General features: G+C 33.9%; 1 protein-coding gene across 3 annotated transcripts in view; it reads right to left on the bottom strand.

Moving 5' to 3' along the window:
* Positions 1 to 13,733, bottom strand: part of ZNF654 (zinc finger protein 654) — an 88,082-nt gene that overhangs the window by 5,765 nt on the left and 68,584 nt on the right. For 2 of the 3 annotated variants that reach the window (XM_060098631.1, XM_060098630.1), the window contains exons 4-7: positions 11,000 to 11,135; positions 8,086 to 8,288; positions 7,348 to 7,487; positions 849 to 990 (exon numbers count right to left, since the gene is read on the bottom strand). In XM_060098631.1, the coding sequence (XP_059954614.1) occupies positions 849 to 990; positions 7,348 to 7,487; positions 8,086 to 8,288; positions 11,000 to 11,135 (621 nt within the window). The remainder of the gene's footprint in view (positions 1 to 848; positions 991 to 7,347; positions 7,488 to 8,085; positions 8,289 to 10,999; positions 11,136 to 13,733) is intronic. The other variant, XM_060098632.1, reaches the window with a different exon arrangement.

Genomic DNA, 13,733 nt, shown 5'->3' with positions numbered 1-13,733 from the left:
CGTACATCTAATGAGTGATGCGATAATGTATGTAATAAATGCATAAATATGTAAAAAAATTAAAATATATTATTTAATGGATGCCTCCTTATATATTTAAAAGTAACCCACATAAAGACTCAGTTAAATGGAGCTACCTAAAATGTAAGGTAGCTTTATCTTTCCTATCTTTGTATTCAAAGTTCTGTTAATACTTGAGGAGAAAAAGTAAAAGGATCTGTAGGATCTACTTTCATGTCTATGTAAGAATCATATGTAGAATTGTACTCACTTGCCAGTGGCCCATGAAAAACTTGCTTCAGAACTATTTTTAAAAACAGGTAATGGGTTTTTACTATTATTTTAAATAAACACTTTAAAAATTTGTCCTTAGGTTTCAAAAATGTCTCAGAATTCATTATTCCTTTTTACCTAAACACCAAACGTAAAACTATTAACTGTATTTCTCTATGATAGTGAACAGGTATTAGCTATAGTTACAGAAAGTTCATTTGCAAATTAGTTAAGATTCTACATACAGGATTTAGAATAATGTTAAAAGTGCCAGGCTTATTTAATTATAAGAAAAGAGATAATAGCTTCTTATGGAAGCAGTTCCCATACTAAACTTTATGTAACACTAATTTTTTTTCTCTTTTTTCAGTTATTTTCATTTATGCATACTCTTTGTACCATGTTGGGAGTTTGAGGTGGGGGGGGGGAGGATATAATATATGGGGAATGTGGCCTTAAAATCCTCCTTTTCTTCAATTACATGATCAAATAAATTTTACCACAAGAGATTCAAGTTTCAGTGAACTGTCATTTAAATTTAATTTAAAATGAAGGGATAAATATATACTATTTACCTCATCTTTAATGATTTTCATGAAAGGAAATATGACTCTCACATTAGTTGCTGTTCTTAAAAGCTGGTAGCATTGATCTACAAAAACTTGTTTTGAAGGATTAGACTTTAGCTGAAGTTTACTCCATATGAAAATCAACTCCCTGTAAATAAGAAAAGAAGAGAAATATCAAAAATACAGTTTATTCAAATACAGACATTAGCTGTCATTCCCTGATTCTGTAGTGCCCTGGCTGGGATGTATACAAAGTGGGTGTACATGGATACTAAGTTAACTTCCAAGCTACTTCCGCTACCTATTTGGGACTAATAGAAGCTAGGAGAAAAGGTGAGATTAGAAATTGCAATTTGCTGTATGGAATGCATTCTAATTATATGCCAACAAACCTAAGGCATCTCTAGTACTTGATCAAAACAAATTCTAATCTCATATATACCAATCTAATCTCATTAATATACCAATATTAATGATATTGCTTAAAAAATTTAACTTTGACCTTTAATTAATACCCACTTGCAAATTTAGAAATCAATGTTGTAGAATTTCTGCAAAGAAGAAATGGTTCATACTTTTCATTCTATTAAAATACCAAAAGTACTACAGATTAAAAGTGTAAGTATATTATAGTACTGATTCTGAAAATTTATGTTTTATATCATCTACTCTTCCATTAAGATGTAGTATTTTAAACAGACAAGCTATGGACCATTTAAAGTATTTCACAGGTAGATTCTTTTCTAAAATATGGCCAAGGTTATTAGATGAACAAGGTAGGAGCAGTGGGTTTTGAGGCAAAGGAAATCATAAGATATAATTGTTACATTTGGATATCACATTTTAGCAAATTAGAATTCCTTAGAAAGTGTCATAAAAGTTACATAAAACATCATAATCTAAAACGTATTAAAATAATTGATGAAAATGTTTTAAAAAAAAGTGATATACTGAGAATGTACTTTGAACCCAGCACATACAGCTATTAAATCTAAGGACAGCTTGACTACTATCATGAAGGTATGCATACTCTATTTAGAGAGACAACACAGAACACAAAACAAAAAATGATGGCAAGCACACAGAAAGTAAAACCAAAATTCCTCTTCCATTTCACACTAGCTGTGTGGGTGTTCCTAAGCTTTCGTCCACCACTTACTTTTTTTTGGCACACATATTCCTTTGGAAAGCTCACCAGGTTTCACACCATGTTCCCAAATCTCTAGCTCTGACTTCTTTCCCGGTTTCCATAACTGGATATTTCAACTTAGATTGGTTTCTATCACTTTAATCCATTTAGAACAAATTAAATTCCTGCAAAATTGATTATCTTTTCCTAGATCAATGACACTAAACATTCCTCTAACCTGTCTGGTTCTAACCTGCTTATTTTTCATAGTCATTATATTTTTATTATATTTTTGCCCACAGTTTTATCATTCTTTCTCAGTGCTACCACGTTAGGTCCTTTAATTTTCCATATGTACTTCTATAGGGGTTGCTAACCTGATCTGCTTCCAGACTCCCAGATTATTGCATTTAGTACTTGTTCAATATGCCCTGTGGTGTTAAAAGCAACAGAAACATGGGCTTTGGTGTCAGAAGGATCAGGATTTGAATCCTGGGCATTCTTCTAGGTTGGTTTCCTCAGTGTCAGTTAATGTGCTTCATTTATTCTCATTTTTTGTTGTGCTGATTGCTCTACTTGGAAAATATTTATTTCTAAGATAAGCTTATCTCTCAGAGTCCATATCAAGTGCCTCTTCTTCATGAAAACTTTCATGAATACCCCAAACTAAAGTGATAACTACTTCAGAACAGATCTTATCTCTCTTATTGATTTAATGCCTTTCATATACTTCCTTGTTTATAGGTCCTGTTTCCCCAACTATTAATACATTGTAAATCTTCTCAATGACACATTATATAGTGGAGGTAGTGAAAAAGAACAGGAGATTGGGAATAAGAGACCTACATTTCAATAGGGCATTACATACCAACTGAGATGGTACTCCCCAGTTCACAGTGAACCACCATTTTCTAAGAACAGCCCGAATACACAGGGTTGGAACCTCAGAGGCCATGCCTCCTAAGTGACCCTCCTCACTCCTTAAAATATTAATTCAGGGATGGGAAACTGACCCCAATTAAGTCAGTCAGAATCCCTGGAATGTTCTCAACTCTAAACTATGAAGCCTGGGGACTGTTGGCATTCTTCTGGTCTGCAACAGGAAAGACTGAAGCCAAATGGCAGAACCGAGATACTTTTTAAAAACCCCAGCAATCTCAACGTCCCTGTTAGCAATTATCTTTGAGGACCACCTATAACCCCGCCCTTTTTGTGGCTCATGTCATACCCCAGTATACATTCAATAAATACTACCTTCTCCCTGAACTAGTCAGACATAGGATTTTATCACTTGGAAACTGACTAGTATAAATTCCAACTCCATTTTGTTACTAGCTGTGTGGCTTTTATCTCTTTTATCCAGTTTTCTTATACATAAAAAGAATTAAGAGAGATAAGTGAAAACACCTAGGTGAAATGTCTGGTATATACTCATGTTTAATAAATTGCTCAGATAGTCTTCTTTGTGAAGACCAAAGGGAAAGTTTAATGAAGCTTATGTTTTCCTTTCCAAAAAAGGGTCCTTAAAAAAGAAACAACACAGCACTGATTTGTTGTACAAACACATTTCCCAGGTAGCTAACTGCTAATATAACCACCAAGTTATCTAGTTTCAGAGAGACTATAACAAGGTCTATAGCCACCCTTACCACGTAGATTTTTTTTTCATACTATACCCATTTTATAGTAAGTAATGTTTAATAGCAGAGGCTGCCTGGGTTTGAATCATTATTTACTAGTTGAATGGCTTGGGCATAATATTATCTACCCCATAAGATTGCTGGAGTAAATGAGATAATGCATATATAAAGCATAGACAAATGGAAGCACTCAGCAGATATAAGCAGCTGCTATTATTATAATATTCTTATTATTATCGATGGTGAGAGAACTGGATTAGTAGCTTGCTTCATTGGCTTGAGACAGAGCAAAACTGGACTGTGATCAGGTTTTGTCCTCAGAGAGGGGAGATGAAGAGTAAGCTGAAGACCAAGATGAAACAGACAACATGGACCTTATAAGCTGGAAAGAATCCTGCTCTTGAAGTTACAGTGAAAATCAACTTTTTTGGACCCCAGCACTCAGAAATATAAAGGAGAGAGGTAGAAGAAATAAGAGGGCAGGCGATCAGAACTCAGCCTACTCAGAAGGAAGGACAAAGAAGCAGGCTAAAGATTCCTTTTCGGTTAGGCAGCTGGGAGTCACACACCCAGCTTCTATTCTTAGAAGGTGACTGTGGCCAGGAGCAGGAAAGATAGGCACTGTTCTATTTTTAAAGTTCTTCCCTAAAGAGTAGAAATTGGTCAGCCAAGAGAAGAAGAAAATAAAATGTTTTCCTGGTCCTTTTTGGTTTGTTTATACTTGATTCCAGTTTACTTCGGAGTGTGTTAAAATGAAAACAATGGATATTCTGTTTAAATAGTTTAATATAGCCAAGGGTAGAGAACATTCCTATCACCATAGGAAAAGATATACTATAATAGTAATGACTATATCCTGTTTCAAAGTAACTACATATTAAGAAATGATAATACTTTGAAAACTATTTAGAAGTGTATGTCTTACCATCGTCTCCTGATCCTCTCCTCTATTTGTAATTTCAATTTACACGGTAAACTTCTGAATAAAAATTTGTATATTCTAAGAGTACAGTCCCATAGAAGATAAATCCACTAGTTTCTAGACCCAGTTCTATTAATTAGCTATTTGACTCTATCTCTGAATCTGAAGATTTTAATCTATAAAATCTATAATATATTAAATAAGTTTATCTTTAAACCCCCTTCAAGCTATTATTTTAAGTATGTAAGAACTCAAAATTTGAAAACATTTATTAAAAAATGTTTATAGCCCATATCATTTCATATTATGATGTTAGGCACATGAAACCTAGTTTTCTCTTAAGAATTAATGACATGTCAAAGTGGTAGGGTTTTTTTTCTTTTGTGTGTGTGTGTGTGTGTACTGGGGTAGGGGAGGCAGAAGTTATTAGAATCTTTTCTAATTATTATTCATGATTTCATCTAATAGCACTTAAGGGCTGGTACTAAAAATACTCTCAAACCACATTCTAAATTACATGATTGCTAGATAAATTTGATGCTTCATAATATTCTGCTAACAATTTTTTTCTGCTAATAATTTTTAAGTGGTTTTAAAAATGCTTAGAAAAACTAATAGTTACATAATACCATTTATATTAGTGTCCCCAAAATGAGTTACTTAGGTATAAGTCTAGCAAAATATGCATAAGATCTACATGAGGAAAACTACAAAACTCTGATGAATGAAATCAAAGGACTAAATAAATGGAGATATGTTCCATGTTCATGGACAGGAAGGCTCAATATTGTCAAGTTATTAGTTTTTCTCAACTTAATCTACAGATTCAATCCCAATCTAAATCCCAGCAGGTTATTTTATGGATATGGACAAACTGTTTATGTGGAGAGACAAAGACCCAGAATAGCTAATACAATACTGAAGAAGAACAAATTTGGAGGAATGATACTACCCGACTTCAGGACTTAATATAAACTAACATAATGAAGACAGAGTTGTACTGGTGAAAGAAGAGACATATAGATCAATGGAAGAGAACAGAGAGCTAGAAATAGACCCACATAAATATAGTCAACTGTTCTTTGACAAAGGAGCAAAGGCAATACAATGAAGCAAAGATAGTCTTTTCAAGAAATGGTGCTAGAACAACTAGACATCCACAGTAAAAAAAAAAAAAGAGTCTAGACACAGACCTTATACCCTTCACAAAAATTAACTAAAAATGGATCATGGTCTAAACAGAAAACACAGAACTACAAAACTCCTAGAAGATAACATAGGAGAATACCTAGATGACCTTGCGTATGTTGATGCCTTTTTAGATATAACACCAAAGACATGATCCATGAAAGAAATAATTGATAAGCTGGACTTCATTAAGATTGAAAACTTCTCTGTGAAAGACAATATCAAGAGAATTAAAAGACAAGCCGCAGACTGGGAGAAAATATTTGTAAAAGACTCATCCAATAAAGGACTGTTATCCATAATATACAAAGAACTCTTAAAACTCAAAAATAACAAACAACCCAATTAAAAAATGGGCCAAAGACCTTAACAGACACCTCACCAAAGAAGATATACAGATAGCAAATAAGCATATGAAAAGATGCTCCACATCATATGTCATCAGGGAAATGCAAATTAAAACAACAAGATACCACTACACACCTATTAGAATGGCCAAAATCTGGGACACGAATAACAAATGCTGGTGAGGATGTGGAGCAACAGGAAATCTCAAACACTGCTGGTGGAAATGAAAAATGGTACAGCCACTCTGGAAGACAGTTAGGCAGTTTCTTACAAAACTAAACATACTCTTACCATACGTTCCAGCAATCGTGCTCCTTGGTATTTACCCAAAGGAGGTGAAAATTTATGTCCACACATAAACCTGCACACAGATGTTTATAGCAGCTTTATTCATAACTGCCAAATCTTGGAGGCAACCAAGATGTCCTTTAGTAGATGATGGATAAATAAACTGTGGTACATCCAGGCAATGGAATATTATTCAGCACTAAAAAGAAATGAGCTATCAAGCTATGAAAAGACGCAGAGGAACCTTAAATGCATATTACTAAGTGAAAAAGGCCAATCTGAAAAGGCTACATACTGTATGATTCCAACTATATGATATTTTGGAAAAGGCAGAACAATGGAGATAGTAAAAAAAAAAAAATCAGTTGTTTCCAGAGGTGGTGGCAGGGGTGGGAGGGAGAGATGAATAGGCAGAGCACAGAGGATTTTTAGGCCATACTCTGTATGATATTATAGTGATGGATATATGTCATTATATATTTGTCCAAAACCATAGAAAATTAACACTAAGAGTGAACCCTAAAGGTAAACTGTGGACTCTGGGTAATTAAGATGTGTCAATGTAGGTTCATTCTTAGTAAAAAATGTACCATTTGGTGAGTGATCTTGATAATGGGGGAGGAAATGCCTTTGTGGGGGCATACCTGTACCTCCCTCTCAATTTTGTTGTAAAACTTAAAACTGCTCCAAAAAATGAACTCTTAAAAAAATTTAAAAATAACACTCTAAATTTACTTTAAAACATAACTATTTTATTGTAACACATTCCTTAAATATCAACACTATTAATTACTGGTACATGATCATTTTCTTTTTTAATCCTTACGATAGGTCTTACAACCTATTGTTTTTTGCACAATAAATGTGGGGGGAAAAGTGGCTTAACATTTTCATATAACTTTAAAAAATATATAAACTACAAATTCTGCTAACCAATTCTCCTTCTGTACCCCATCTCACCATTTCAATTTCTATATTAGGAACACTTACCAGATACAGTACATTTCCCCATTCTGGAGCTGTGGAATAAGAAAGGATTCACAGAGTTGCAAAGCTAACATAGTCTTGCCTTCTTTTTCAGTGTTACAGATGATATCAATTCCACTCTTACAATCAGTTTTCAGTAAATGCTATAGGAGAAAAAAAGAAACCAGTTTGTATCATTAAAAATATCTAGAAAGATAGGTGTAATAAATGTTTAAATTAAGCATTCAGAAGAAATTAGATTTCTAGTTTTCTTCTACAAAGACAATGATGAATTGTACAGAGATATTTTCATGTTTTCATAGTTTCACTATATAGAATCTACAGTTTACAATGACTACTTTTAATCTCAATGTCCACAGCTTGTAGGCATGTAGGGTCCATATTCGAAAAAGGTTCTTTCATCTTAAAAAAAACCAAAATAACAAACATATGCATTTAATTTCTTACAATTTTATTTAAAATGCAAAATCATAAAGCTTCTCGGTTTTTATTTAACCTCTGTCACACCAGAAGCTCACTTAACATGAATAACGCTTATCAACAAAAATTTTAATTTCATCATTTGTTAATATCAGACTCTAATTCAATATGAGCTTAAAGAATGGTGCCAAAGGGAACATCTAGATAATGTAATCTTAAAACCTTTGATATTACTGTAAAAGGAATTTAACAAGAATGGGCTACTTTTTTTTTTTTGGTAAGGTTAAAATGGTAATAGGCAAACATAATCTCAAACAATACCTCCCGGAATAGGTGATCTTCTACAGGTGACATAAACAGACATGTGAAGAGTGCTTGATGGAAGTACAAGTCTTTACTGATTTCTGGGTGATTTATACAACATTTAATAAGAGCCATTGCTTCAGGTATGCGTTCACAAGCAATTAGATATCTGGCACGTAGTTCGAAGAATAGTGGATTTTCAGAACTTAAATATTTGTTCACTATATTAAAAAGAAAACAGACTCTTATTACTCTCATGAAAAGACTGTCTCAAACTTTGTTCTTTGACACCTTAGCGCTAACATGTGGTATCTAATTAAATCAACTATTTAATTAAACAGTATTTTTCTTATTAGGAGTTTATTTGTGAAAAGAATGTTCAGTTAAATGATTGGAAAAATGGAAGTAAGAGACACCAAAACTGTGCCCAAGAAATATTTGCTGATTCTTTCTCAGTCTAAAAAGTAAGCAAAATTAAAAAACTAAAAAAAACATGAAATATTCTTTTTTTGTGTTCACTAATGTTAAAATATGTTTCAAATGACATGGGATCTGGAATTTCTTTCTAGTCTAAGATTACGTACTTTATCTTCTTACTGACCAGTATTTTCATTCCTATAAGATTAAAAGGCTAAATTGTAATTTGTTATTAAACCATATTAATTCAGGTTAATTATAGAGAAATGTAATCTGAATTAATGAAAAAGTTCAATCATAAAAGAAATATATTTTATTACTTTCAAACAAAAAAATTAAGTTACAAGTAGTGCCAAACAGGACTGCTTATTAATATATGCCCATGTGTCACTAAGGATAATTACTAATTAATACTTGCCTTTACACAATTTTAAAATATATAAAAACCTTTATCTATATAAGTTCATTTAGACCTAACAACAACCTCATGACAGGTATAATATTAATACTTGTTTTACAGATCACAAAACTGAGTCTCAGAGAGGTCAAATGACTTGCCCAAGGACAAAGAATTAATTAAATAAGTGGCAGAGCAGGAACTGGAACCCATATTTCATGATTTCAAATTCAAACATCTTTTAATTAGTTATATATGTTTAATCAGTAGCTTCTGAAATGCCTATGAATAATGTTTTATTGGGGCTTCAACATTTGCCTTGCACTTCTGTTTACACTATACGATAAGCAGACAATGATTTTGTATAGTTGATGCAAAGATAAACTTCAGACTGATCTTTGCCCTGATCACCAACTAGAGTACAGTCATCTACATTAATGAGGTTCTAGAGCAGCTTTTCCCAAAGTGAGGTATGCTAGTGTAAGTATAAAAGGAATATGTATGAAAGGACTATATACATATTATAAACTGTATATATTGAGGCCATCAGCCCTCACACCAACAAGCAACAGATTTGTTCTAGCTCCTACTGAAAGGAGCCTAAAAGCTACCCTAAAACCCCAAACTCTCCTCCCCTGTTCTCATTCCCTATGATTCTGTCTTTGCCTAGCTCCTGTCCCCTCTGGCCACATTCTCCAGTTTCCTCAGAGATTCCTTCAAGGTTGTCACCCTTGCCTTCCCTATATTTGATGGTTCATACTTTTCCTCAATAAGTCGACTCTTCCTCCTCTGATCTAACTACTGCCTCCCTCTTCAGTTTTTTTCTTTTGTTTTTATTCCTTTCCAAGACCCTCACATCAGGTGCTACTCTCCTTTGTATCCTTTATATTTATACCACACCATTGTCACATATACCTTAGCTCTTTCCTTCTAGTCTTGTCCTACCTCCCATCTCATTCCACCACTGCTTCTCCTGGTCTTATCTCTTTTTTCATCTTCTCTAACATCTCTTCTAGTCCTCTACACTTGTATCTGGGGTCAGCTTGCTCTTAAGCCCTAGAATCATAGCCCCTTCTCCATTCAGTTCTACTCACAACCCACCCCACTCCTTTACCTGGGACAAATGGAAAGATCCTAACCTGCTCAGGCAACTGGTGGTGTGAAATGTCTTCTCACCAGACCAATATCTGAATGGTTTCAGCTGGCAGGTCTTGTCTTTCCCTTTGGCCATGGTATAATTGCACTCCGTAGGCTCTCTCCATGCTCTCAAATGTGTCCACACTTCTGTGCTTATTTACTACTGCTCAGCTTACATTCTAAGTTTTGGTGGCCCAAATGTTCTGGGGCTCAGGAATAATATGGCAAATGTTTTTTTAAAAAGAATTAACTAGAAATAGTTGACAGAGCTTCCTGCCTTCAAAAGCAGATTTTGGCTCACAGGAACCACTGTGTATCTAGGTTGGAGAGGAAGTGATGTCCAAAAGGTATGCAGGTGGTAAGGGGATGAGACAAAACTTAACTTCTATTAATGAATGAAGTTTGGGAAATACTGCTCTAGAGTATTTGGAATCGAAATTTACTTACTCATTTAATTAGTCACTCATTCACTTATGCATTCATCATGTGGTCATTCATTCAGTAAACAAATATTTATACTGAGCACTGGCTAGGTATAGGATGTATGGTAGTGTATATCAAAACAAAAGCTGAAGGAGTTCCATCCTTCACAGAGTTTCCTGTATAAGGGAGATTCCATGTGCTTAAGCAGGGTGTTTTTTTGTTTGTTTTGTTTTAAAGGGTGTTCCTACTTAAATAGATTTTAAAAAACATAACTGAAGTGAAAACAAACTCTGTAAAAAGCATGGGGATACTAAATATGTTAACACTCTGAATTCCCATTTTAACAGGAAATTACTAGAAATAATTGTACCTAATCTCATGTTAAATCACTCTTGGGCTGGGTTAATATAACAAATTAAACACACTTCATGTGAAAATACATCACTCTTATTCAGTATTATAAAATAAAGAAAAATCACTATTACTGCTCTAGTTAGAAAATGAAATTGTATTTGCTTCTCACAAATGTTGGTTTAGAGTTTGAGTCTCCTGAAGTACCTATCTCCTGAGATGCTGGCTGGGCTTTTAGAACAGCTTGCAACACTGGATCTTCCCATGGGCCACCATCTCTAATGATTCGAGTCACCAGTTCCAGATTCACATTTCCATATCTGCGGAGGTGATTCTGGCATTCCTAGGAGAGAAAAATCATTTTGGCTTTGTGAATTTAAAGGGGTTAAAAACTAAACTTGATCATCATTGTCAATAAAATGACTGATGGTCAGTGAGGCAGCTGTTAAACTACAGAAGAGAAAGGGTTTCTTTAGTAACCTAATTAGGGTGTCAAAACCCCATTAGTACACAAATAGGCTTTAATGCCAAAGGTTACACAGTTTGTACATAATTGGACTTAGAAAATCCCATTATAACAGGGATGAAGTGTAACCTAAGGGAAAAACATATGGGATGCATCATTTCTAGGAAAAGAACCAGGCTGCAAAAACCTAATGGAAAAACTTACAGGATGCATCATTCCTAGGAAAAGAACCAGGTTGCAAAAATGTAAAACGTTTATGTTCAGTTATGTGAGGGTTCATAAAGTTTCTGTTAACAATGGCAGGCCTAACAATAAGAAGGTAATAGAGAGGTCCCTGTCCAATTCAGATTCTGGTTGGCAGGTAGGTACAGGTCTCTGTCCCTGATCCCAAATGTAGAGTCTTAGGTGTAGCAGAAAGCTGGAAGATGGAAATTCTATTCCACTTTGTTGTGTAAGTAGATTTATAGTCTTGGGATGAGAAATGACAGGCTGAAGGAATGAATCCAGGCTATACTATGAAGACTTTGCATTAGGTTTAAGATAAAGATACTATTGATAAGTTGGGCATTAACTGATAATTTGTCTATGCCTTTTGGGGGATTTTTTTTAAAAGATATTTGAAATGTTTTTAGAGAATCTGTTATCTTAGACTTGTGATTAAAATATGAAATATGTAACAAGTTTGTAAACAATGTTTAATATTTAGGAAAACTTGGTTTACTGAATTTATAAATTTATTAGACTTAGATTTACAAGATTTAATCATTTGATTATGATGCTTTGATTCATTATATACTTTGTTAGGTATTTTTTAAAATGTTTCATGGAATTTAATTTGATAATTTAAAAAGATTAACTGAAGGCCTAGTGAAGGTATGGATAGATTTATTTTTTAATGCATAAATTGAGCTTAAGGCCTTAAGAAAAAACTAGATATTGAAACTGGCAATGCTAAAAACTGGAATAAACTGCACATCAATTAAAATACAAGCGACTGTCAGAATTTATTTCTGTGCTAAAAAATCCCTCAGACATGAAAAACTTAGTAACAGTTATAAGGCGAAGCTTCAGGATAAAACCATATATATTTACAAATTTTATTTATCAGATGAATCATTAGGCTACATATTCAAAGTGGCAGTGAACACTTTGCTTTTTATTAAATTGTCATGCTCTTTCATCGTTTCAACATTCCAAAGTGATATCTATATGCCACTTTTCATTCATTGTTAAAATACATGAAAGAGGTTTTGTTTTATAAGAGAACAAGGCAGTAGAAGGAATCAAGTTTCAAGATGAAGAATCATTCAAAGAAGCCAAAGGATCATTAAGTCAAAACATGAAAGTAAGTATCTTCTAAAAGCTACTTAGGGAATTCCCAAATTAAAATGAGCAAGCAAGCAAACAAAAACCCTATAACCAAATGGGCAAGTTACTTAACCTCTCTGCTCCTTCAGTTAACTCCTCTACAAAACGGATACTAAAAACACCTACTTCATAGGATTGTTGTGAGGATTAAATAATACACAGTATTGAAAAGTGCTTAGGACAATGCATAAGTACTTAATAAATGTTAGCTATTTTTTTTCTATTTTTTAAGATTCTGAATAAATATTTTATTTTAGGATACCCAACTGCCTTAGCATAAAATTAATTTCTACATTTCCATGTGTCAGCATATTATAGCACTCATAAAAATATGGTATACAGTTATTGATCAGCCATGATTGTTTTAACACATGGAACATAGTAATGATCTGTGGCAATGACTTCATGGTTAAAAACAATCATCGATTTCAAACCTCAAGGTAAACAAACTCCTAAATTACTCTAGACATACATATTGCTGCCCATACAAATTAAACTACTGTAAGCTGGCTTTTGGTCCAGTCAAAGCACAAGAAATAAGGTGAGCTGGATGCCAGCCAATGAATCCCTGATTAGGCTTTAGCTCTGCTGCTGAGTACTTGGACAGTCTTTCTTTCTAGCTGTGTTAGGATAGGTGAGGCACCAATCATACAGCCATTAGTGCTGTGAGACCTAGAACTGGACTTGGGCCTAAAGTCAAGATATGGTGAAACAGGTCTATTGCTAATTTCTTAAACTTGGCTGAAAATAAGAAACACTTGGAGGTCCTGTTAAAAAATGATTCCCAGACCCCAGTTCAAACCTACTGAATCAAGGTTTCTAGGAGAAAACCCTGATAATCTGTATACTTAACAATCCCTACCCCACAGTCAACTCTGGCATACTTTTTGATTGTATTGGGCTGGCCAAAAAGTTCCTTCGGTTTTAAAGTAAAAATAAGACAATTGTTGCATTTTCACCAAGAACTTTATTTACCATTTTGTTCCACTACCTTCTGCCATTTTTCAGGCAACTTCATAATTCCATCTTGCCAAAACTTTTTATCTTTTTGAGCAAAGAACTGTTCCAGGTGCCTTTTATAGTCTTCCAGGGAATTGAAATTTTTTC

The sequence above is a fragment of the Mesoplodon densirostris genome, chromosome 5 (genome assembly GCF_025265405.1).
Source record: "Mesoplodon densirostris isolate mMesDen1 chromosome 5, mMesDen1 primary haplotype, whole genome shotgun sequence".
NCBI lineage: Eukaryota > Metazoa > Chordata > Mammalia > Artiodactyla > Ziphiidae > Mesoplodon > Mesoplodon densirostris.
This window is presented reverse-complemented; position numbering and strand designations above follow the sequence as displayed.